The sequence below is a fragment of the Hordeum vulgare genome, chromosome 2H (assembly GCF_904849725.1).
Source record: "Hordeum vulgare subsp. vulgare chromosome 2H, MorexV3_pseudomolecules_assembly, whole genome shotgun sequence".
In the NCBI taxonomy this organism is placed as follows: Eukaryota; Viridiplantae; Streptophyta; class Magnoliopsida; order Poales; family Poaceae; genus Hordeum; species Hordeum vulgare.
The window spans coordinates 565,808,230-565,830,687 of NC_058519.1; the positions used below are offsets into that span (position 1 = coordinate 565,808,230).

A 22,458-nucleotide genomic window follows, 5' to 3' on the forward strand; every position below is an offset into this window, starting at 1 on the left:
GTCAATAAACAGAGTGCTCCAACTTGTAATGTGACTTGTATAACTGACAGGGGTATCATCTGAAAGATGGAAGGAATGGTCCTCCTGGAGTACTGTACTTTACAATTGTGTTTCAGGTCATGAAAAGAATGTGAATCCTATATGTAATCACATCTAGCAAGCCAGACTATATCAATTTACAGATTGTTCCAAAAGATCCTGAGGTCACCAGCAAAGGATTTCAGGCTGCCCCAAAGATTTGCCCCCTTCGATGCTTCATGCGCATGCTTAGGGCTGCATTGCAGATCAAGAAAAGCTGTGAGGAACGTATAAGACTGTAGCAACCAATTTAACATCACATGCCAATATCTTAGTGTTAAAATGTGTGAATCACCGATGGCGGAGAGGACTATGTAAGCTATCTTTATACATGTGCTACAGATAAACACATATTTCTTGATTTGTTTGATGCAATTTAAGAATAATGCAGGGATTGTCTCAAATAGTTATCTTTAGGTGCTCATGCTGCTTAATTTGCAGAGTCAAAATTAGTTACCCCGTTACCATGCACTCATCTGCGAGTCAGTTGTTGATCTTGTGCAAGGGAATGGAAGCAGTACCTCTTGAGGTTTTGTGCCTTGACCACATTGTTGTTTTCAGTTTGACCTGATGCCATTGGCTCACTTTTATCCTCCAAACTAGTTGTTGGGGATAAGTTTGGCTTGACAGCTCCAGCTTTACAATGGCCTTCTGGAAGTTGTGGCTTAGTATTTAGATCCAGAGGTTCTGAAGTTTTAGCCTGCAAAAGTAGATAATTATTATTAGTATATTATTGTTTAGGAGCACAAGCATAATTGGAGATATATGAATATTTAAGCATGCACAGTGATGATGTTCAATGACGAAAATTCAAAAAGAAAAACATGAAGAGTGGAAGTAGGTTATCTGTAATAAGGTACCATTTCTTCCTTTACACCCTGAAAGCTTGTAGTAGCAACTCTTGGAGAGAGATCGATATTGTGGAGCCCGTATTTTTCCTTGAAGTTTTCTGAGCTGAAAGAGGCATTTTTGACATCATTCTTGAGTCTTGAATTATACTCCAATTCCTGGAGTAATGCCAGCACTGTATAGTATGAACCTCCAACCTGCTGACGAACATATGTCGCATGTGGAAATTTTCCTTCATGTGAAGCCCTGAAACTGTGTTTAATAATAGAGCCAGGCATAAGCAATGGATGTAAGATTTACAAGCACAAACGAGTCCTTAACTCCTCATTGGGTGAAGCACAATTATATGCGGCTATATCCAGCTGATAACAGCGAGAATCGGTATAGAACTGGTACTTCCAGAATCTAAATTTAGCGAAGGTTATTTTGAATCTAAAACTTGGTTTTCATCCGAGAACAAAGATAAAATCTGATTCAATAGCTTAACCCCATAAATCAGATCACTCACTTTCCAAATTTCGTTAAGCTGAACTAGCAGTTTTGCTTGAATCCAATCCTAGCCAAGTTTGTGAAGCATTTAATGGCTGCTTACAGCATGCTTCTTGAACTTTTGTCCCCGCTCACAGAGCCACTTGAATAAGAAAATGGTATCGTTTATCAAGCACTATATCTCGGGCGGTATGGAACTTACATCTGATTAACAGAGTTGATCAATTGGCTCGGGAGTTAGACATTGCTATGTAATGTACAGTGTAATTCTATAGTACGGAACGTAGTAGTTCATCCTTCGTCCGAGATGATTGAAATTAGATAAAGGAAGCAGACACAAAGTGTAACAAGTGCTTATCACAATAATAACAATCAGAAATGCTGTCTGGCCGAGTTGGCTTACTTTTCAACAAATTCCTCTATCCTGACCCTTCTTTCTTCTTTTGTCATCCTCTTGGGGACTTCGGGTTGATCCTGAGCAGACAAAGAAGGGTGTTCATATTCTCACTTTGCGTCTGACCTGACATGGTTTGGGCATTTGCATTCCTAAAACATCCTGGTTTAGCTATTAATAACATAGTTACGATACTATACCACTGGAAACATATGTGAAGGTTCAGCCGGTACTTATTATTTTACTCCCTCCGTTCCTAAATATAAGCCTTTTTAGAGATTCTAACATGGACTACATACAGAGCAAAATGAGTGAATCTACACTCTAAAATATCTATATACATCCGTATGTAGTCCTATTGAAATCTCTAAAAGGGCTTATATTTAGAAACGGAGGGAGTAGTATGCACAGAGATTAAACTAAAACCAACTGTTAAAACCTTGTAGTCTCTTTCTGGGATCTGATCTTACACTACGACATTATAAGATATGCTCTACCAGAAAAGTAAGGGATCAAAATGGCAATAACTAACAAAGCAAACCCAAACAAAATGGACAGAGAGTTAGAGTAGGTTATCTATAATAAAATACCATCTCTTCGTTTATGCCCTCAAAGCTGGTCTTGGCATCTCTGGTTGAGGGATCAATATTGTTAAGCCCATATTTGCCTTTGAAGTTCTCCGAGTTGAAGGAGGCATCTCTGTTATCACTCCTCAGTGTTGAATTATACTCCAATTCCTGGAGTAATGCCCATGATACATAGTAGGACCCTCCAACCTGCTTACGAACATATGTAGCAGACGGAAATTTTCCTTTATGTGATGCCCTGTAACTGTGTTGAATAGTAAAGCCAGTCATAAATAGTGGATATAAAAGTTTAAAGACACAAACAAGTCCTTATTGCACAGATAGAGGCCTATAATTTCATCAAGCACATAGCTCCATTCCGGAAGCACATTTATATGTGGTGCAAGAATCAGTAGTTCAGTACACAGACGGATGCTTAGAAGTTTAAAATTAGATGAGGACTGTTTCGAATCTACCACTTGGTTTTTATTCAACAACAATTGGAAATTATGGTCGAGTAGCTTAATCCCATGAATCATACGGACAACCACTGATTTGTCAAGTTTTCATAAGCTAAACTAGCAGTTTTCTCGGACCCAATACTAGATAAGTTCCTGAGCTAATTTCCAAGTTTTCATAACATGAATAAGAAAAACATCAATTGCCACCTCCAGTCTTGTGTGATTCTGAAAGAAGTTGATCAATTGACTCGGGTGTCCCTTTTTTTCTTCGAAACAGAGGCAAAAGATTTGCCTCAACTATTAGTTAAGCAGAAGAGAATTGCCCGGTTAATTAGCAGGAAACCGGGCACTCGGGTGTCCTTACACTGCTAATATACAATGCAATTCTACAATACCGAGGGTCATAACTAAAAACAATATTCCAGTTCGTTTTAATGGCAGCACAAGAAAACTGCAACGCATGTTAATCACAATAATACAGTTAGAAATGCTGGCCAGGCAGAGTTTGCCTTACTTTTCAACAAATTCCACAACCCTGGCCCTTCTTTCTTCTTTTGTTAATCTCTTCTGGACTCTGGGTGGATCCTGGGCAGACAGAGAAGCCAGATGCTTCTTCCCACGGAGAGGCCGATAGGACGACCGTGCAACGGCGTCAGAAATGTCAGCAATGACTGAAAAATGGGGGTAAAATGACAGAATTAAAACCCATAAGAGAATCAAACTAATTACATGGCAATTGTGGGCGGCATCAATTATGCAACTTTAAGAAAGCTCATACAGGTACATCATTTCTCCTAAAAAGCAGTAATGGTGTTCAGGCACAGGGAAGGAGGTTAAAATCCTCCATGATTAAACCAATTTAAACGGGGGAAACTTGGAGGGAAGATTACCAACCCTTCCTGGAGGAGGCGGAGGAATAGAAGAAGCGCGCGGACGCGTGCATCGGAGAGGCCGCTTAGGGTTTCATCGGTGTTCTGCGGGGAGCGAGGCAGAGGCGCAGAGCAGAGGAGGAGCTGAGGCCGGGGAGGTAGACGAGGAAAGCGGGCTGATTTGTTTGCTCGGCTGTCAGTTTGGTGGTGGCTAGTAGGGCTGGAATTCGAGCCGAGTCGCGAGTCGCGACTCGCTAGGCTCGTTTCCGCGCCACCCATCCGAAAGTCCGTTTTATCCGAATTCTGTTCGTTTGAGATAAATGATGGGGTCGTATTCGGGTCATTTTTGAGATGCGGTGATTGTGCGTTCAACACACGAACGCATCCTTGGCCGCATCCTATCCGCCTCATTTTCAAACACAAGGATTCGAATAGCCACAACCCATAGTTCATGAAAGCGGCACTAGATCACGTCGGCAACACAACCAGCCTACACGTCCTCGCCGGTCCGACGGACGCAGCCGCGAAGCTCGTCAGACGGCACAACCCCATCATGTGAAGGGTGTGGGCTTTGCTGATGATGGCCTCCTTCTCTTGAGCATCGGTCTTCTGCTGCACGATCTCCAACGCATCGCGCTCGATGGCATACGCGGCCGCGGCGTCCTTTCTCTTCGCCTCCGCCCGCCGGTTTCGCCTCTTGGCCGATTCCGCGTCCAACTTTGCGATCTCCTCTGGCATGAGTTCCGACCGCGGCTTCTTCGTACCCTTGGGTGCCTTCTTCTTCCTCGCCTTGGTTGCCGGGACAACGGCTGGGTCGTCGAAATTCGGCGGGGGATCGACCATGGCGGGAGGGTGACAGACGGAGGGGAGGGCGGGGCGTGGGAGGGTTTTGGGGGGAAATGAAATGGAATGTGGCGTGGGTGCGGGAAGGTCGTGCTGCTTTGTGCCACCGACGGCCGGGGCAAGGAAGGACAAGCGCACGCGTCCCCCCTCCCCGTCCGCGCGCTGTCCATTTCACCTCAAAACCGGACCAAGTTTGGGTCGGGAATGGGTCAAAAGCGGACAAACGTCCGTTTGCGCCCACGCGATGGGCCGCCTGGTGTGTCTGTTTTACCCGCAAACGGATGTGGACGAACATGATATGATCGTGCGTTAGAGTTGGCCTAATGAGCTAGCTCGACTCGCCTCATTACTATAATGAGCTTAAACCCAAGATTGGCTCGACTTGTAAAACTCGCGAGCTAGCTCGTTTAGCTTGTTAAGGTTGTTATAGATATGAAAATAAAATATTACGAATGTGATACAAAATTATGAATTGGGAATGTAACATGTATAAATTAAGCATCCACCATGTTCACAAACAATCGTAAGTAATTTAACTTACAATTGTTAGTACCATCAACGTGTTAGTAAGTCAGAACCACTATAATTAGCAAGTCAGTAACTTGTACATGACCATAATATTGAGCAAGTTTGCAACATGTACCTGACCCGAGGGATGGGTTTACGCGGCATTGCCGCCCTCGCGAACTCACAATTCAGAAACATAGGAGACATAAGAGGAATCGAGAGATTGATATCTTGCTATTTCGGGAGGGATGTAAGGAGATCAGTCTTGGCGTGCATCTCCCTGGCGGATCAGCCTAGTTTTTCGTGGATGGGCACAATGTTGTGTCCATGTGACGGGCCTGGAATGTATGGTGGTGCTTGATGGCTGATGTTTATACCGAGCCTAACGAGTTACACAAGTACTCATGAACTTGGCTCGTTTAACTTGGTCTATAAACGATCTTAAAATAAAGCTCGGCTTGACTCGTTATTCTTCGAGTTCGAGTCTATTCGAGGCGAGTCACAAGCTACTCTGTTTAGCTCGAGAGCTTCGAGCTTTTTTTCCAGTCCTAGTGGCTAGATACCGTGGACGTGCCCTGATGTTGTCATGGACAGACACAATTAGCAAGAGCATGTTAGTTTTCTTTTCTTTTTTAATACCAAAGTTTAAAAAATTGATCAATGGACACTTTCAATACACCTGAACCACTCTCTCGGATAGCCCACAAACTTTCTTGTGGAAGCGAAAGAAGATTCGATTAACGTGCAAGGTTGGCCTACTGTTAGATAAAACGAGATAAACGAGACATGAGAGACGCAGTTTTTTACATGGAAACCCTTGCGGAAGAAAATCAGGACGCACGAAGGCGCAATTCACTATGAGGAGGAGTACTACAAGCACGGAACGACATACCGTCTTTAGGCGTGACTACATGGGATATATATGAGGGGCAATACATGAGAGCCCTTGGGGATAAGTAAATGAGTTGCACTCGTATGCGTCGGTACCAACGCAAAGGCCCACACCGTTTGTACTACGTATAGTCCAACAAGATAGAATTTGGATCACAATTTAACAATATCCACCTTGAGCCAAATTCCCTCCAGTAGTCGAAGAAAGAAAATGACTTCATCCAAATCAACATAAACATCTTGTGCGTCAAAGTCCATAGGACTAGTGAGAAATACCAACTAAGCCTCAGCAAAACTCAAACTACCTTTGTAGGAACTCGATTTGTTATTGATGGGGTTATAGCCATAGGGTAGGATTTAGGCCTGACCTATAAGTCCTACCCAAGGGCACCTCATTATTAGCTTAAGGATCACAAGATACTTACCGACTGGATTAAGACAACCTCTGATCCACTCGGTAAAGAATCACTCGGAAGGTTACCTAATACTCGACGACTGGATTCCACTCGGTAAAGACCAGAAGCCACTCGACATAGAAGACTAGAAGCCACTCCAGCGAGGCTAACCGTCAGACATTAGACTACTGTAGTTAATGTTCTTTATGGCATACGTTACCTGTAACGTATGCATTCAATCCCACTTATTACACCCTTGAAGGCTGGACACTTATGAGGGGCAACACACTCTATATAAGGCACCCCCTCCCTCTGGCACAAGGGTTCGCATTCTGTAACATTCATATTCTACTCGACATAAAGCTCCAAGAGCACTGAGACGTAGGGCTATTACCTCCACCGCAGAGGGGCCTGAACTCATACAACCTTCCGTTGCTAGGACTCTGCCCTCTACTTTCGTACCCTACACATCTATTGTGAGGCTTATATCCACGACAGTTGGCGCCCACCGTGGGGCAGGCATCTAGGCGACTTCCGGCAAATTTGCATTTTTTTCCTCTTCACCATGTCTTCCGGCGGTGATTTGTGCCTTGGCCACGAGATTGTGTTCAGTGTTGGGGAACGTCGCATGGGAAACAAAAATTTTCCTACGCGCACGAAGACCTATCATGGTGATGTCCATCTACGAGAGGGGATGTGTGATCTACGTACCCTTGTAGACCGTACAGCAAAAGCGTTAGTGAACGCGGTTGATGTAGTGGAACGTCCTCACGTCCCTCGATCCGCCCCGCGAACCGTCTCGCGATCAGTCCCACGATCTAGTGCCGAACGGACGGCACCTCCGCGTTCAGCACACGAACAGCTCGACGATGATCTCGGCCTTCTTGATCCAGCAAGAGAGACGGAGAGGTAGAAGAGTTCTCCGGCAGTGTGACGGCGCTCCGGAGGTTGGTGGTGATCTTATCTCAACATGGCTCCGCCCGAGCTCTGCAGAAATGCGATCTAGAGGTAAAACCGTGGAGATATGTGGTCGGGCAGCCGTGGCAAAGTTGTATCAAATCAGCCCTAAAACCTCCGTATATATAGGGGGAGGAGGGGGGAGCCTTGCCTTGGGATCCAAGGACTCCCAAGGGGGTCGGCCGAACCTAAGGGGGGAACCCTCCCCTTCCAAACCGAGTCCAACTAGGTTTGGAAGGAGGAGTCCTTCCCCCTTTTCCCACCTCCTCTTTTTTTTTCTCTTTGATTTTTCTTCCTTTGGCGCATAGGGCTCTCTTGGGCTGTCCCACCAGCCCACTAAGGGCTGGTGCGCCACCCCCAATGCCTATGGGCTTCCCCGGGGTGGGTTGCCCCCCGGTGAACTCCCGGAACCCATTCGTCATTCCCGGTACATTCCCGGTAACTCCGAAAACCTTCCGGTAATCAAATGAGGTCATCCTATATATCAATCTTCGTTTCCGGACCATTCCGGAAACCCTCGTGACGTCCGTGATCTCATCCGGGACTCCGAACAACATTCGGTAACCAACCATATAACTCAAATACGCATAAAACAACGTCGAACCTTAAGTGTGCAGACCCTGCGGGTTCGAGAACTATGTAGACATGACCCGAGAGATTCCTCGGTCAATATCCAATAGCGGGACCTGGATGCCCATATTGAATCCTACATATTCTACGAAGATCTTATCGTTTGAACCTCAGTGCCATGGATTCATATAATCCCGTATGTCATTCCCTTTGTCCTTCGGTATGTTACTTGCCCGAGATTCGATCGTCAGTATCCGCATACCTATTTCAATCTTGTTTACCGGCAAGTCTCTTTACTCGTTCCGTAATACAAGATCCCGCAACTTACACTAAGTCACATTGCTTGCAAGGCTTGTGTGTGATGTTGTATTACCGAGTGGGCCCCGAGATACCTCTCCGTCACACGGAGTGATAAATCCCAGTCTCGATCCATACTAACTCAACGAACACCTTCGGAGATACCTGTAGAGCATCTTATAGTCACCCAATTATGTTGCGATGTTTGATACACACAAAGCATTCCTCCGGTGTCCATGAGTTATATGATCTCATGGTCATAGGAACAAATACTTGACACGCAGAAAACAGTAGCAACAAAATGACACGATCAACATGCTACGTCTATTAGTTTGGGTCTAGTCCATCACATGATTCTCCTAATGATGTGATCCCGTTATCAAGTGACAACACTTGCCTATGGCCAGGAAACCTTGACCATCTTTGATCAACGAGCTAGTCAACTAGAGGCTTACTAGGGACAGTGTTTTGTCTATGTATCCACACAAGTATTGTGTTTCCAATCAATACAATTATAGCATGGATAATAAACGATTATCATGAACTAAGAAATATAATAATAACTAATTTATTATTGCCTCTAGGGCATATTTCCAACATTCAGCACACTCGTCTTCATCGCCGATGATTCGACATGGCTTCAGGAGGCGCCTCTCGACGTCGAGGCGCTTCTAGTCCGCGGGGCGACGTTGTTGGGGAACTTCGCATGGGAAACAAAATTTTTCCTATGCGCACGAAGTCCTATCATGGTGATGTCCATCTACGAGAGGGGATGAGTGATCTACGTACCCTTGTAGATCGTACAGCAGAAGCGTTAGTGAACGCGGTTGATGTAGTGGAACGTCCTCACGTCCCTCGACCCGCCCCGCGAACAATCCCGCGATCAGTCCCACGATCTAGTACCGAACGGACGACACCTCCGCGTTCAGCACACGTACAGCTCGACGATGATCTCGGCCTTCTTGATCCAGCAAGAGAGACGGAGAGGTAGAAGAGTTCTCCGGCAGTGTGACGGCGCTCCGGAGGTTGGTGATGACCTTGTCTCAGCAGGGCTCCGCCCGAGCTCCGCAGAAACGCGATCTAGAGGAAAAACCGTGGAGGTATGTGGTCGGGCTGCCGTGGAAAAGTCGTCTCAAATCAGCCCCAAAACCTCCGTATATATAGGTGGGAGGGAGGGGACCTTGCCTTGGGGCTCAAGGAGCCCCAAGGGGGTCGGCCGAGTCCAAGGGGGAAGGCTCCCCCCCAAACCGAGTTGGACTTGGTTTGGTGGGTGGGAGTCCTTCCTTCCCTTCCCACCTCCTTTTTTTTTCTTTCTCTTTGATTTTTCTCTCTATGGCGCATAGGGCCCTTTTGGGCTGTCCCACCAGCCCACTAAGGGCTGATGCGCCACCCTCATGGCCTATGGGCTTCCCCGGGGTGGGTTGCCCCCCCCGGTGAACTCCCGGAACCCATTCGTCATTCCCGGTACATTCCCGGTAACTCCGAAAACCTTCCGGTAATCAAATGAGGTCATCCTATATATCAATCTTCGTTTTCGGACCATTCCGGAAACCCTCGTGACGTCCGTGATCTCATCCGGGACTCCAAACAACATTCGGTAACCAACCATATAACTCAAATACGCATAAAACAACGTCGAACCTTAAGTGTGCAGACCCTGCGGGTTCGAGAACTATGTAGACATGACCCGAGAGACTCCTCGGTCAATATCCAATAGCGGGACCTGGATGCCCATATTGGATCCTACATATTCTACGAAGATCTTATCGTTTGAACCTCAGTGCCAAGGATTCATATAATCCCGTATGTCATTCCCTTTGTCCTTCGGTATGTTACTTGCCCGAGATTCTGTCATCAGTATCCGCATACCTATTTCAATCTCGTTTACCGGCAAGTCTCTTTACTCGTTCCGTAATACAAGATCCCGCAACTTACACTAAGTTACATTGCTTGCAAGGCTTGTGTGTGATGTTGTATTACCGAGTGGCCCCCCGAGATACCTCTCCATCACACGGAGTGACAAATCCCAGTCTTAATCCATACTAACTCAACTAACACCTTCGGAGATACCTGTAGAGCATCTTTATAGTCACCCAGTTACGTTGCGACGTTTGATACACACAAAGCATACCTCCGGTGTCAGTGAGTTATATGATCTCATGGTCATAGGAATAAATACTTGACACGCTGAAAACAGTAGCAACAAAATGACACGATCAACATGCTACGTCTATTAGTTTGGGTCTAGTCCATCACGTGATTCTCCTAATGACGTGATCCAGTCATCAAGCAACAACACTTTGTTTATAATCAGAAGACACTGAGTATCTTTGATCAACTGGCTAGCCAACTAGAGGCTTGCTAGGGACGGTGTTCTGTCTATGTATCCACACATGTAAATGAGTCTTCATTCAATACAATTATAGCATGGATAATAAACGATTATCTTGATACATGAATTATAATAATAACTATATTTATTATTGCCTCTAGGGCATAATTCCAACAGTCTCCCACTTGCACTAGAGTCAATAATCTAGCCCTCACATCATCATGTGAATTACATTGTAATAAATCTAACACCCATACAGTTCTGGTGTTGATCATGCTTTGGCCGTGGAAGAGGTTTAGTCAGCGGGTCTGCTACATTCAGATCCGTGTGCACTTTGCATATATTTACGTCCTCTCCCTCGACGTAGTCGCGGATGAGGTTGAAGCGTCGTTTGATGTGTCTGGTCTTCTTGTGAAACCGTGGTTCCTTTGCTAAGGCAATGGTACCCGTGTTGTCACAACACAAGGTTATTGGATTCAGTGCGCTTGGCACCACTCCAAGATCCGTCATGAACTGCTTCATCCAGACACCCTCCTTAGCCGCCTCCGAGGCAGCCATGTACTCCGCTTCACATGTAGAATCTGCTACGACGCTTTGCTTGGAACTGCACCAGCTTACCGCACCCCCATTAAGAATAAATACGTATCCGGTTTGCGACTTAGAGTCGTCCGGATTTGTGTCAAAGCTTGCATCGACGTAACCTTTTACGGCGAGCTCTTCGTCACCTCCATACACGAGAAACATCTCCTTAGTCCTTTTCAGGTACTTCAGGATATTCTTGACCGCTGTCCAGTGATCCACTCCTGGATTACTCTGGAACCTACCTGCCATACTTATGGCCAGGCTAACATCCGGTCTAGTGCACAACATTGCATACATGATAGAACCTATGGCTGAAGCATAGGGGACGGAGCGCATATGCTCTCTATCTTCATCAGTTGCTGGGCACTGAGTCTTACTCAATCTCGTACCTTGTAAAACTGGCAAGAACCCTTTCTTGGACTGTTCCATTTTGAACCTCTTCAAAACTTTATCAAGGTATGTGCTTTGTGAAAGTCCTATCAGGCGTTTTGATCTATCCCTATAGATCTTGATGCATAGAATGTAAGCAGCTTCTCCTAGGTCCTTCATAGAGAAACTCTTATTCAAGTAATCCTTTATGCTCTCTAAAAACTCCACGTTGTTTCCAATCAGCAATATGTCATCCACATATAATATTAGAAACGCCACAGAGCTCCCACTCACTTTCTTGTAAATACAAGATTCTCCAACCACTTGTATAAACCCAAATGCTTTGATCACCTCATCAAAGCGTTTGTTCCAACTCCGAGATGCTTGCACCAGTCCATAAATGGATCGCTGGAGCTTGCACACCTTGTTAGCATTCTTAGGATCGACAAAACCTTCGGGTTGTATCATATACAACTCTTCCTTAAGGAAACCGTTAAGGAACGCCGTTTTGACATCCATCTGCCAAATTTCATAATCGAAAAATGCAGCTATTGCTAACATGATTCTGACGGACTTAAGCATCGCTACGGGTGAGAATGTCTCATCGTAGTCAACTCCTTGAACTTGTGAAAAACCCTTTGCCACATGTCGAGCTTTATAAACGGTCACATTGCCGTCAGCGTCCGTCTTCCTCTTAAAGATCCATTTGTTCTGAATAGCCTTGCGGCCCTCAGGTAGTACCTCCAAAGTCCACACTTTGTTCTCATACATGGATCCTATCTCGGACTTCATGGCTTCTAGCCATTTGTTGGAATCTGGGCCCACCATTGCTTCTTTAATTTGCAGGTTCATTATTGTCTAACAACATGATTGATAAGACGGGATTACCGTACCACTCTGGAGCAGCACGTGGTCTCGTCGACCTGCGCGGTTCGACAGAAACTTGAACTGGAGTTTCATGATCATCATCATTAACTTCCTCCTCAACCGGCGTCGCAACGACAGAGGTTTCCCCTTGCCCTGCGCCACCATCCAGAGGGATGAGAGGTTCGACAACCTCGTCAAGTTCTATCTTCCTCCCACTCAATTCTCTCGAGAGAAACTCCTTCTCGAGAAAAGCTCCGTTTTTAGCAACAAACACTTTGCCCTCGGATTTGAGATAGAAGGTGTACCCAACTGTCTCTTTTGGGTAACCTATGAAGACGCACTTTTCCTCTTTGGGTTCCAGATTTTCAGGCTGAAGCTTTTTGACATAAGCATCACATCCCCAAACTTTAAGAAACGACAACTTTGGCCTTTTGCCATACCACAGTTCGTATGGTGTCGTCTCAACGGATTTTGATGGTGCCCTATTTAAAGTGAATGCAACTGTTTCTAATGCATAACCCCAAAACGATAACGGCAAATCTGTAAGAGACATCATAGATCGCACCATCTCTAATAGAGTACGATTACGACGTTCGGACACACCATTACGTTGTGGTGTTCCAGGCGGTGTTAACTGTGAAACAATTCCACATTGTTTTAAGTGAGTACCAAACTCGAAACTCAGATATTCACCCCCACGATCAGACCGTAGGAACTTGATCTTCTTGTTACGATGATTTTCAACTTCATTCTGAAATTGCTTGAACTTTTCAAATGTTTCAGACTTGTGCTTCATTAAGTAGACATAACCATATCTACTCAAATCGTCAGTGAAGGTGAGAAAATAACGATATCCGCCGCGTGCCTCCACGCTCATCGGACCACACACATCGGTATGTATGATTTCCAACAAGTCACTTGCATGCTCCATTGTTCCGGAGAACGGAGTCTTAGTCATATTGCCCATGAGGCATGGTTCGCACGTGTCAAGTGAATCAAAGTCAAGTGACTCCAAAAGTCCATCGGCATGGAGTTTCTTCATGCGCTTTACACCAATATGACCTAAGCGGCAGTGCCACAAAAATATGGCACTATCATTGTTAACTCTAACTCTTTTGGTCTCAATGTTATGTATATGCGTATCGCTATCAAGATTCAATATGAACAATCCTCTCACATTAGGTGCATGACCATAAAAGATGTTACTCATAGAAATAGAACAACCATTATTCTCTGACTTAAAAGAGTAACCGTCTCGCAATAAACAAGATCCAGATATAATGTTCATGCTCAACACAGGCACTAAATAACAATGATTTAAGTTCATCACCAATCTTGATGGTAACTGAAGTGAAACTATGCCGACGGCGATTGCATCAACCTTGGAACCATTTCCTACGCGCATCGTCACTTCATCTTTCGCCAGCCTTCGTCTATTCCGCAGTTCCTGTTTCGAGTTGCAAATATGAGCAACAGAACCGGTATCGAATACCCAGGCACTACTACGAGAGACGGTTAAGTACACATCAATAACATGTATATCAAATATACCTGATTTTTCTTTGGCCGCCTTCTTATCTGCGAGATACTTGGGGCAATTGCGCTTCCAGTGACCCATACCCTTGCAATAGTAACACTCTGTTTCAGGCTTAGGTCCAGATTTGGGTTTCTTCGTCGGATTGGCAACAGGCTTGCCGCTCTTCTTCGAATTACCCTTCTTGCCTTTGCCGTTTCTCTTGAAACTAGTGGTATTATTCACCATCAACACTTGATGCTCTTTACGGAGTTCAGACTCTGCGACTTTCAGCATCGCAAACAACTCGCCGAGAGACTTGTTCATCCCTTGCATGTTGTAGTTCAACACAAAGCCTTTATAGCTTGGCGGCAGTGATTGAAGGATTATGTCAGTGATAGCCTCTTGTGGGAGTTCAATCCCCAGCTCAGCTAGACGGTTTGAGTACCCAAACATTTTGAGCACATGTTCACTGACAGACGAGTTTTCCTCCATCTTGCAAGCATAGAATTTATCGGAGGTCTCATACCTCTCGATCCGGGCGTTCTTCTGAAAGATAAACTTCAACTCCTAGAACATCTCAAATGCTCCATGACGCTCAAAGCGACGTTGAAGTCCCGGTTCTAAGCCATACAAGACTGCACATTGAACTATTGAGTAGTCCTCCTTACATGCTAACCAAGCGTTATTAACATCCTGATCAGCCGTAGCGGGTGGTTCATCTCCTAGCGCAGCATTAAGGACATAATCCTTCTTCCCAGCTTGTAAGATTAGCTTAAGATTACGAGCCCAGTCTACAAAGTTGCTTCCATCATCTTTCAACTTAGCTTTCTCTAGGAACGTATTAAAATTCAGGATGACTGTAGCGTGAGCCATGATCTACAACACAAATATATTCGAAGTGGACTTAGACTATGTTCAAGATAATTAGAGTTTAACTTAATCAAATTATTCGCTAAACTCAGTACATCTCTGTAGTCATTTGAGTGGTTCATGATCCACTTACACTAGCTCAAGTCCGATCATCACGTGAGTTGAGTATAATTTCAGTGGTAAGCATCCCTATGCTAATCATATCATCTATATGACATGATCGACCTTTCGGTCTCATGTGTTCCGAGGCCATGTCTGCACATGCTAGGCTCGTCAAGCTTAACCCGAGTGTTCCGCGTGCGCAACTGTTTTGCACCCGTGTTATGTGAACGTTGAGTCTATCACACCCGATCATCACGTGGTGTCTCGAAACGACGAACTGTAGCAACGGTGCACAGTCGGGGAGAACACAATTTCGTCTTGAAATTTTAGTGAGAGATCACCTCATAATGCTACCGTCGTTCTAAGCAAAATAAGGTGCATAAAAGGATTAACATCACATGCAATTCATAAGTGACATGATATGGCCATCATCACGTGCTTCTTGATCTCCATCACCAAAGCACCGGCACGATCTTATTGTCACCGGCGCCACACCATGATCTCCATCAACGTGTTGCCATCGGGGTTGTCGTGCTACTCATGCTATCACTACTAAAGCTACATCCTAGCAAAATAGTAAACGCATCTGCAAGCACAAACGTTAGTATAAAGACAACCCTATGGCTCCTGCCGGTTGCCGTACCATCGACGTGCAAGTCGAGATTTACTATTACAACATGATCATCTCATACATCCAATATATCACATCACATCATTGGCCATATCACATCACAAGCATACCCTGCAAAAACAAGTTAGACGTCCTCTAATTTTGTTGTTGCATGTTTTACGTGGTGACCATGGGTATCTAGTAGGATCGCATCTTACTTACGCAAACACCACAACGGAGATATATGAGTTGCTATTTAACCTCATCCAAGGACCTCCTCGGTCAAATCCGATTCAACTAAAGTTGGAGAAACCGACACTTGCCAGTCATCTTTGAGCAACGGGGTTACTCGTAGCGATGAAACCAGTCTCTCGTAAGCGTACGAGTAATGTCGGTCCAAGCCGCTTCAATCCAACAATACCGCGGAATCAAGAAAAGACTAAGGAGGGCAGCAAAACGCACATCACCGCCCACAAAAACTTTTGTGTTCTACTCGAGAAGACATCTACGCATGAACCTAGCTCATGATGCCACTGTTGGGGAACTTCGCATGGGAAACAAAAAATTTCCTACGCGCACGAAGACCTATCATGGTGATGTCCATCTACGAGAGGGGATGAGTGATCTACGTACCCTTGTAGATCATACAGCAGAAGCGTTAGTGAACGCGGTTGATGTAGTGGAACGTCCTCACGTCCCTCGATACGCCCCGCGAACAATCCCGCGATCAGTCCCACGATCTAGTACCGAACGGACGGCACCTCCGCGTTCAGCACACGTACAGCTCGACGATGATCTCGGCCTTCTTGATCCAGCAAGAGAGACGGTGAGGTAGAAGAGTTCTCCGGCAGCGTGACGGCGCTCCGGACGTTGGTGATGACCTTGTCTCAGCAGGGCTCCGCCCGAGCTCCGCAGAAACGCGATCTAGAGGAAAAACCGTGGAGGTATGTGGTTGGGCTGCCGTGGAAAAGTCGTCTCAAATCAGCCCCAAAACCTCCGTATATATAGGTGGGAGGGAGGGGACCTTGCCTTGGGGCTCAAGGAGCCCCAAGGGGGTCGGCCGAGTCCAAGGGGGAAGGCTCCCCCCTAAACCGAGTTGGACTTGGTTTTGTGGGTGGGAGTCCTTCCTTCCCTTCCCACCTCCTTTTTTTTTTCTTTCTCTTTGATTTTTCTCTCTATGGCGCATAGGGACCTTTTGGGCTGTCCCACCAGCCCACTAAGGGCTGATGCGCCACCCTCATGGCCTATGGGCTTCCCCGGGGTGGGTTGCCCCCCCTGGTGAACTCCCGGAACCCATTCGTCATTCCCGGTACATTCCCGGTAACTCCGAAAACCTTCCGGTAATCAAATGAGGTCATCCTATATATCAATCTTCGTTTCCGGACCATTCCGGAAACCCTCGTGACGTCCGTGATCTCATCCGGGACTCCGAACAACATTCGGTAACCAACCATATAACTCAAATACGCATAAAACAACGTCGAACCTTAAGTGTGCAGACCCTGCGGGTTCGAGAACTATGTAGACATGACCCGAGAGACTCCTCGGTCAATATCCAATAGCGGGACCTGGATGCCCATATTGGATCCTACATATTCTACGAAGATCTTATCGTTTGAACCTCAGTGCCAAGGATTCATATAATCCCGTATGTCATTCCCTTTGTCCTTCGGTATGTTACTTGCCCGAGATTCGATCGTCAGTATCCGCATACCTATTTCAATCTCGTTTACCGGCAAGTCTCTTTACTCGTTCCGTAATACAAGATCCCGCAACTTACACTAAGTTACATTGCTTGCAAGGCTTGTGTGTGATGTTGTATTACCGAGTGGGCCCCGAGATACCTCTCCGTCACACGGAGTGACAAATCCCAGTCTTAATCCATACTAACTCAACTAACACCTTCGGAGATACGTGTAGAGCATCTTTATAGTCACCCAGTTACGTTGCGACGTTTGATACACACAAAGCAGTCCTCCGGTGTCAGTGAGTTATATGATCTCATGGTCATAGGAATAAATACTTGACACGCTGAAAACAGTAGCAACAAAATGACACGATCAACATGCTACGTCTATTAGTTTGGGTCTAGTCCATCACGTGATTATCCTAATGACGTGATCCAGTCATCAAGCAACAACACTTTGTTTATAATTAGAAGACACTGGCTATCTTTGATCAACTAGCTAGCCAACTAGAGGCTTGCTAGGGACGGTCTTTTGTCTATGTATCCACACATGTAAATGAGTCTTCATTCAATACAATTATAGCATGGATAATAAACGATTATCTTGATACAGGAATTATAATAATAACTATATTTATTATGGCCTCTAGGGCATAATTCCAACAGACGTTCTTCCGTGCTAGTTCCTGCAGAGTCCTTCTTTGCCAACCACCGACTCCGTCGTCGACTGTGCTCCCCATCGCACGTCGCAACAAGCGATCCGGTCGCTCACGGTTCCAGCGTTGGGTGCATCATGCACTCGCGCGTCAAGCGTCTTCGCCGCAGGTGACATCAATTGAACCTGCTACACCTCCGTGTGCTGCATCTCACTCGGTGTCAGATCCGTCTAGCTCTCCTTCTGAGTGTGAGAACCGCAACCCTGTGGCGGAGGTTTTCATGGCCGGCTCACACGAGAGCCCGCCAAGGACCAATCAGGACAAGCGGGAAACCGGAGAGACTTCGGGTGCGCGTCATCATCCGCACCCTCCAGCATCCGGTCGACGTTCTCATCACGACAACATCGAGGTATTCCGCACGCCTATCCTTAACTTTGCTTCGGCCGCAAGGATTGCAGACTCCATCCAGCCGTCAAATTCGTCAGCGGGTAGAGGAGTGAAGCAAATCCATGCCTTGTTGTAGGCGGCATAGCAACAGAATTCCGCTGTATCTCAGTCTCACAACAGACTGCACATCAATTCCATCCGAGCGGACACAGTTCGGTCAGTTTACAGCCTAGGTTCTCCCTAGCGCCGCAGAGGAGGAGATCACCGAGAAGATCGGTACAGAGACCAGGGGCAGAATCCGCTTCCCCCCGGTTCAATCGTGAAGATCGCCATCGCTCGCGCTCTCCTCCGCGGAGTGGTTCGTATGCGCCCAATTCCGCTCTATCATCTCCGGGCCCGAGTGTTTCACTCGAGCAACCCGCTCTGCTGATATTCCCCCTACTTCAGGTTGGCGGACGGAATAAGCAAGTTCACTGTAGAGTCCAAGCCAGAGACGTGGTTAGATGATTACCGAGTGGCAGTTCAGATTGGCGACGACAATGACAATGTCGCGATGAAGCACTTGCCCCTGATGCTGGATGGTTTGGCCCGTGCCTGGCTGAATCAACTAGCTCCATCAAGCATATACTACTGGGCAGATTTGGCCCGAGTGTTCATCAAGACCTTCGAGGGCACCTGCAAGCACCCTGCTGGTCTCTCAGAGCTACAACATTGTATCCAGAAGCCGAGTGAGTCTTTGCGCGATTATATCCAACGCTGGACCACTCTTCACCACATTGTGGAGAACGTTACCGAGCATCAAGCAGTCTGCGCTTTCAAGGTAGGCGTCAGGTACCGCGAGTTGTACTTGAAGTTCGGTCGAACAGGAGATATGTCTATGAGCAAGATGATGGAGATAGCAACCCGCTATGCCAATGGAGAAGAAGAAGACCACCTCCGTAGCGGCAAAGGCAAAGCAGTCGACGTAGATGCCAACCAAAAGCTGAAGCAGAAGGTAGAACGCACTCCTCCAGCAGAAGCAGCCGCTCTGGGAGCGGGAAAGTTCAAGGGAAAGGGCAAGAGCCAATTCCCCCCAAAGAAATTCAAGAATAAGTCGGGACCAGATGTCCTCGATCAGCCATGTGCAATTCACACAAAGATAGATGAAGAAGGTAACACCATCGTGCCTAAACATACCACTCAGCAGTGCAGACTGTTGATCGAGAGATTTGGAGAGGATCAGTCGAGTGAGAAAGACCAAGAGAAAGAGGACGAATAACAAGAAGACCACTTCCCAAAGGTCCATGCCACTCTGATGATCTTTGCTGATGTCGAAAGCAAGAGTCGACTGAAAGTGGTCAATCGAGAGGTCAACATGGCAGCTCCTTCCACCCCGAAGTATCTCAAGTGGTCGCAGACTGCCATCACCTTCAACCAGTCGGATCACCCGACACATGTCCCCACTCCGGGACGTCAGGCTCTTGTTGTCGACCCGGTGGTAGAAGGAGTTTGACTCCGCAAGGTGTTGATGGATGGAGGGAGCGTCTTGAACATCATCTACGCCGCCACTCTCAAAGGAATGGGCATTCCGTTGTCCAAGCTCAGCGACAACAATATGCAGTTTCACGGAGTGATCCCAGGGAAGAAGGTCGTTTCACTCGGTCAGATCGCGTTGGATGCCGTCTTCCGCTCTGACAAGAACTTCCTCAAGGAGAAACTCACGTTCGAGGTGGTGGACTTCCAGAGTGCCTACCACGCCATACTTGGGCGACCAACGTATGTACGTTTCATGGCCTGACCATGTTACATTTATTTGAAGATGAAGATGCCAGGACCGAAGGGAGGCATCACCATCACTGGCGATCGGGAGAGAGCAAAATAATGTTTGCAGCAGGGCTCCAAGATCGTCGACTAGCAGATGGCAATGGCAGAGCTCGATGAGTACCGACAGATAGCAGATCCCGCCGAACTGATGTGCGCGAAGAATCCAGCTTCCGAGTCCGCATTCCAGTCGGCAAGCGAAATCAAGAAGGTCAGCATCCACCCGACGGATCCTACAGCTGCCCCGACCAACATCTCAACAACTCTTGACCCTAAATAGGAAGCCGAGCTCATCCAGTTCCTCCGTGAGAACTGGGACATCATCGCATGGAAGCCCGCTGACATGCCTGGTGTACCCAGGGAACTGGCTGAGAACCGACTGAGGGTCGATCCCAAAGCTCGACCTGTCAAGGAACATCTGCGTCGGTCTGCCACACAGAAAATGAAAGCAATCAGCGAGGAGGTGGCTAAGCTCCTAGAGGACAAGTTCATTCGCAAGGTTTACCACTCTGAGTGGCTCGTGGATGTTGTCATGGTGCCTAAGAAGGACAAGTCACTCCGAATGTGCATCGACTTCAAGCATATCAATCTGGTCTGCCCGAAAGACCACTTCCCACTACCCCACATAGATCAGATCGTCGACTCGACTGCAGGATATGAGCGATTGTCTTTTTTAGATGCTTACTCTAGGTACCACCAAATCCATCTATATGGCCTAGATGAAATAAAAACAACCTTCATCACCCCTTTCGGGTGCTTCTGCTACATCACTATGCCATTCGGTCTAAAAAAAATGCAAGAGCCACTTTTATGCGCATGACTCAGAAATGCCTCCTCGACCAGATCAGTCAGAACGTGGAGGCATACGTGGACGATATCGTAGTCAAGTCACGCAAAGGTTCCGACCTGCTGACTGACTTGGCTGAAAAGTTCGCCAACCTTCGAAGGTACGATATCAAGCTCAACTCAGCCAAGTGCACATTCGGAGTCCCCAACGGCAAGTTACTCGGTTTTCTCGTTTCTGAACGAGGAATCGATGTTAACCCCGAAAAGATCGGGGCAATCGTCCGGATGAAAATCCCTGTGCGAGTGCATGACGTCCAGAAGCTTACAAGATGTTTGGCAGCATTAAGCAGATTCATATCTCGACTCGGAGAGAAAGCCTTACCATTGTACCAACTCATGAATAAGTCAGATACCTTCGAGTGGACTCCCAAAGCAGAAGCTGCATTCATCGATTTAAACACTCTGCTATCCACCCAGCCGGTTCTTGCTCCTCTGTACAGCAAAGAGCCACTCCTCTTATACATAGCGGCTACAAATCAAGTTGCCAACACACAATCCTGACAGTCGAGCGAGAGGAGGAAGGCAAGGCTTACAAGATTCAGTGCCCAGTATATTATGTTTATGAGGTATTGACTCCTTCCAAGCAGAGATATCCCCACTATCAGAAGCTCCTTTATGGGATTTATATGACTACGAAGAAGGTAGCTCATTATTTTCAAGATCACCCGGTGTCTGTGGTCAGTGATGCCCCATTGTCTGAAATCCTTCACAATCGGGATGCATCGGGCCGAGTGGCGAAATGGGCAATGGAGCTATTATATTGTGACATAAAGTTCGAAGCCAAGAAAGCCATCAAATCTAAGGCTCTGGCAGATTTCATGGCTGAATGGGTGGAACAACAACAACCAGCCCCTACTCACTCGGCACATTGGACTATGTTCTTTGACGGCTTGAAGATGCTGAGTGGTTCTGGTGCAGGCGTGGTTCTTATATCCCCGAAGGGTGACAAGCTCAGTTATGTATTGCAGATCCACTTTGATTCATCTAACAATGAAGCAGAGTATGAAGCTCTCCTTTATGGGTTGCGTATGGCCATTTCACTCGGCGTCTGTTGCTTAGTGGTATACGGTGACTCGGATCTAGTGGTTAATCAAGTAATGAAAGAGTGGGATGTGAGAAACCCTGCCATGACTGGATACTGCAATGCTGTCAGAAAACTTGAGAAAAGGTTTGAAGGTTTGGAACTTCATCACGTTCCTCGACTGAAGAATCAAGCTGCTGATGAATTGGCAAAATCGGATCCACTCAGAAAATTGTATCCAGCGATGTCTGTTTGGAGCACATACACATCCCTTCAGTCCAAGAAGATCCATTCACTGAAGAACCTCCTCAGCCTACAAGTGCAGTTGATCCGATTGAAGTTGGAATCCCGGCAGTTGTCGACCTAATCATGGAGATTCGAGTAGTCACGCCCGATTGGATGGTGCCGTATATTGCATATATCCTGAGGCAAGAACTGCCCGAAGACGAAGATGAAGCTAGACAGATTGTTCGCAGATCAAAAGCTTTCACTGTCATGGGAGATCATCTCTATATGGAAAGTGTGTCTGGCGTAGCTCAATGGTGCATTTCCCCTAAGGAAGGCCGACTGATTTTGGAGGAAATTCATTCGGGAACCTGGGGTCATCATGCATCCTCCAAAGCCATCGTCGCTAAGGCGTTCCGAGC

The 22,458-nt window shown here is 46.6% G+C and overlaps 1 protein-coding gene across 1 annotated transcript; it reads right to left on the reverse strand.

The window, feature by feature from the left end:
* Positions 1 to 11: 11 nt before the first annotated feature.
* Positions 12 to 3,911, reverse strand: LOC123427305. The gene is made up of 7 exons (XM_045111312.1): positions 3,732 to 3,911; positions 3,352 to 3,508; positions 2,401 to 2,641; positions 1,820 to 1,890; positions 939 to 1,179; positions 600 to 778; positions 12 to 273 (listed from the first exon to the last, which is right to left on the reverse strand). The coding sequence occupies exons 1-7, from the start codon at positions 3,778 to 3,780 to the stop codon at positions 177 to 179; spliced, it is 1,035 nt and encodes a 344-aa protein (XP_044967247.1). The 5' UTR covers positions 3,781 to 3,911; the 3' UTR covers positions 12 to 176.
* Positions 3,912 to 22,458: the final 18,547 nt, after the last annotated feature.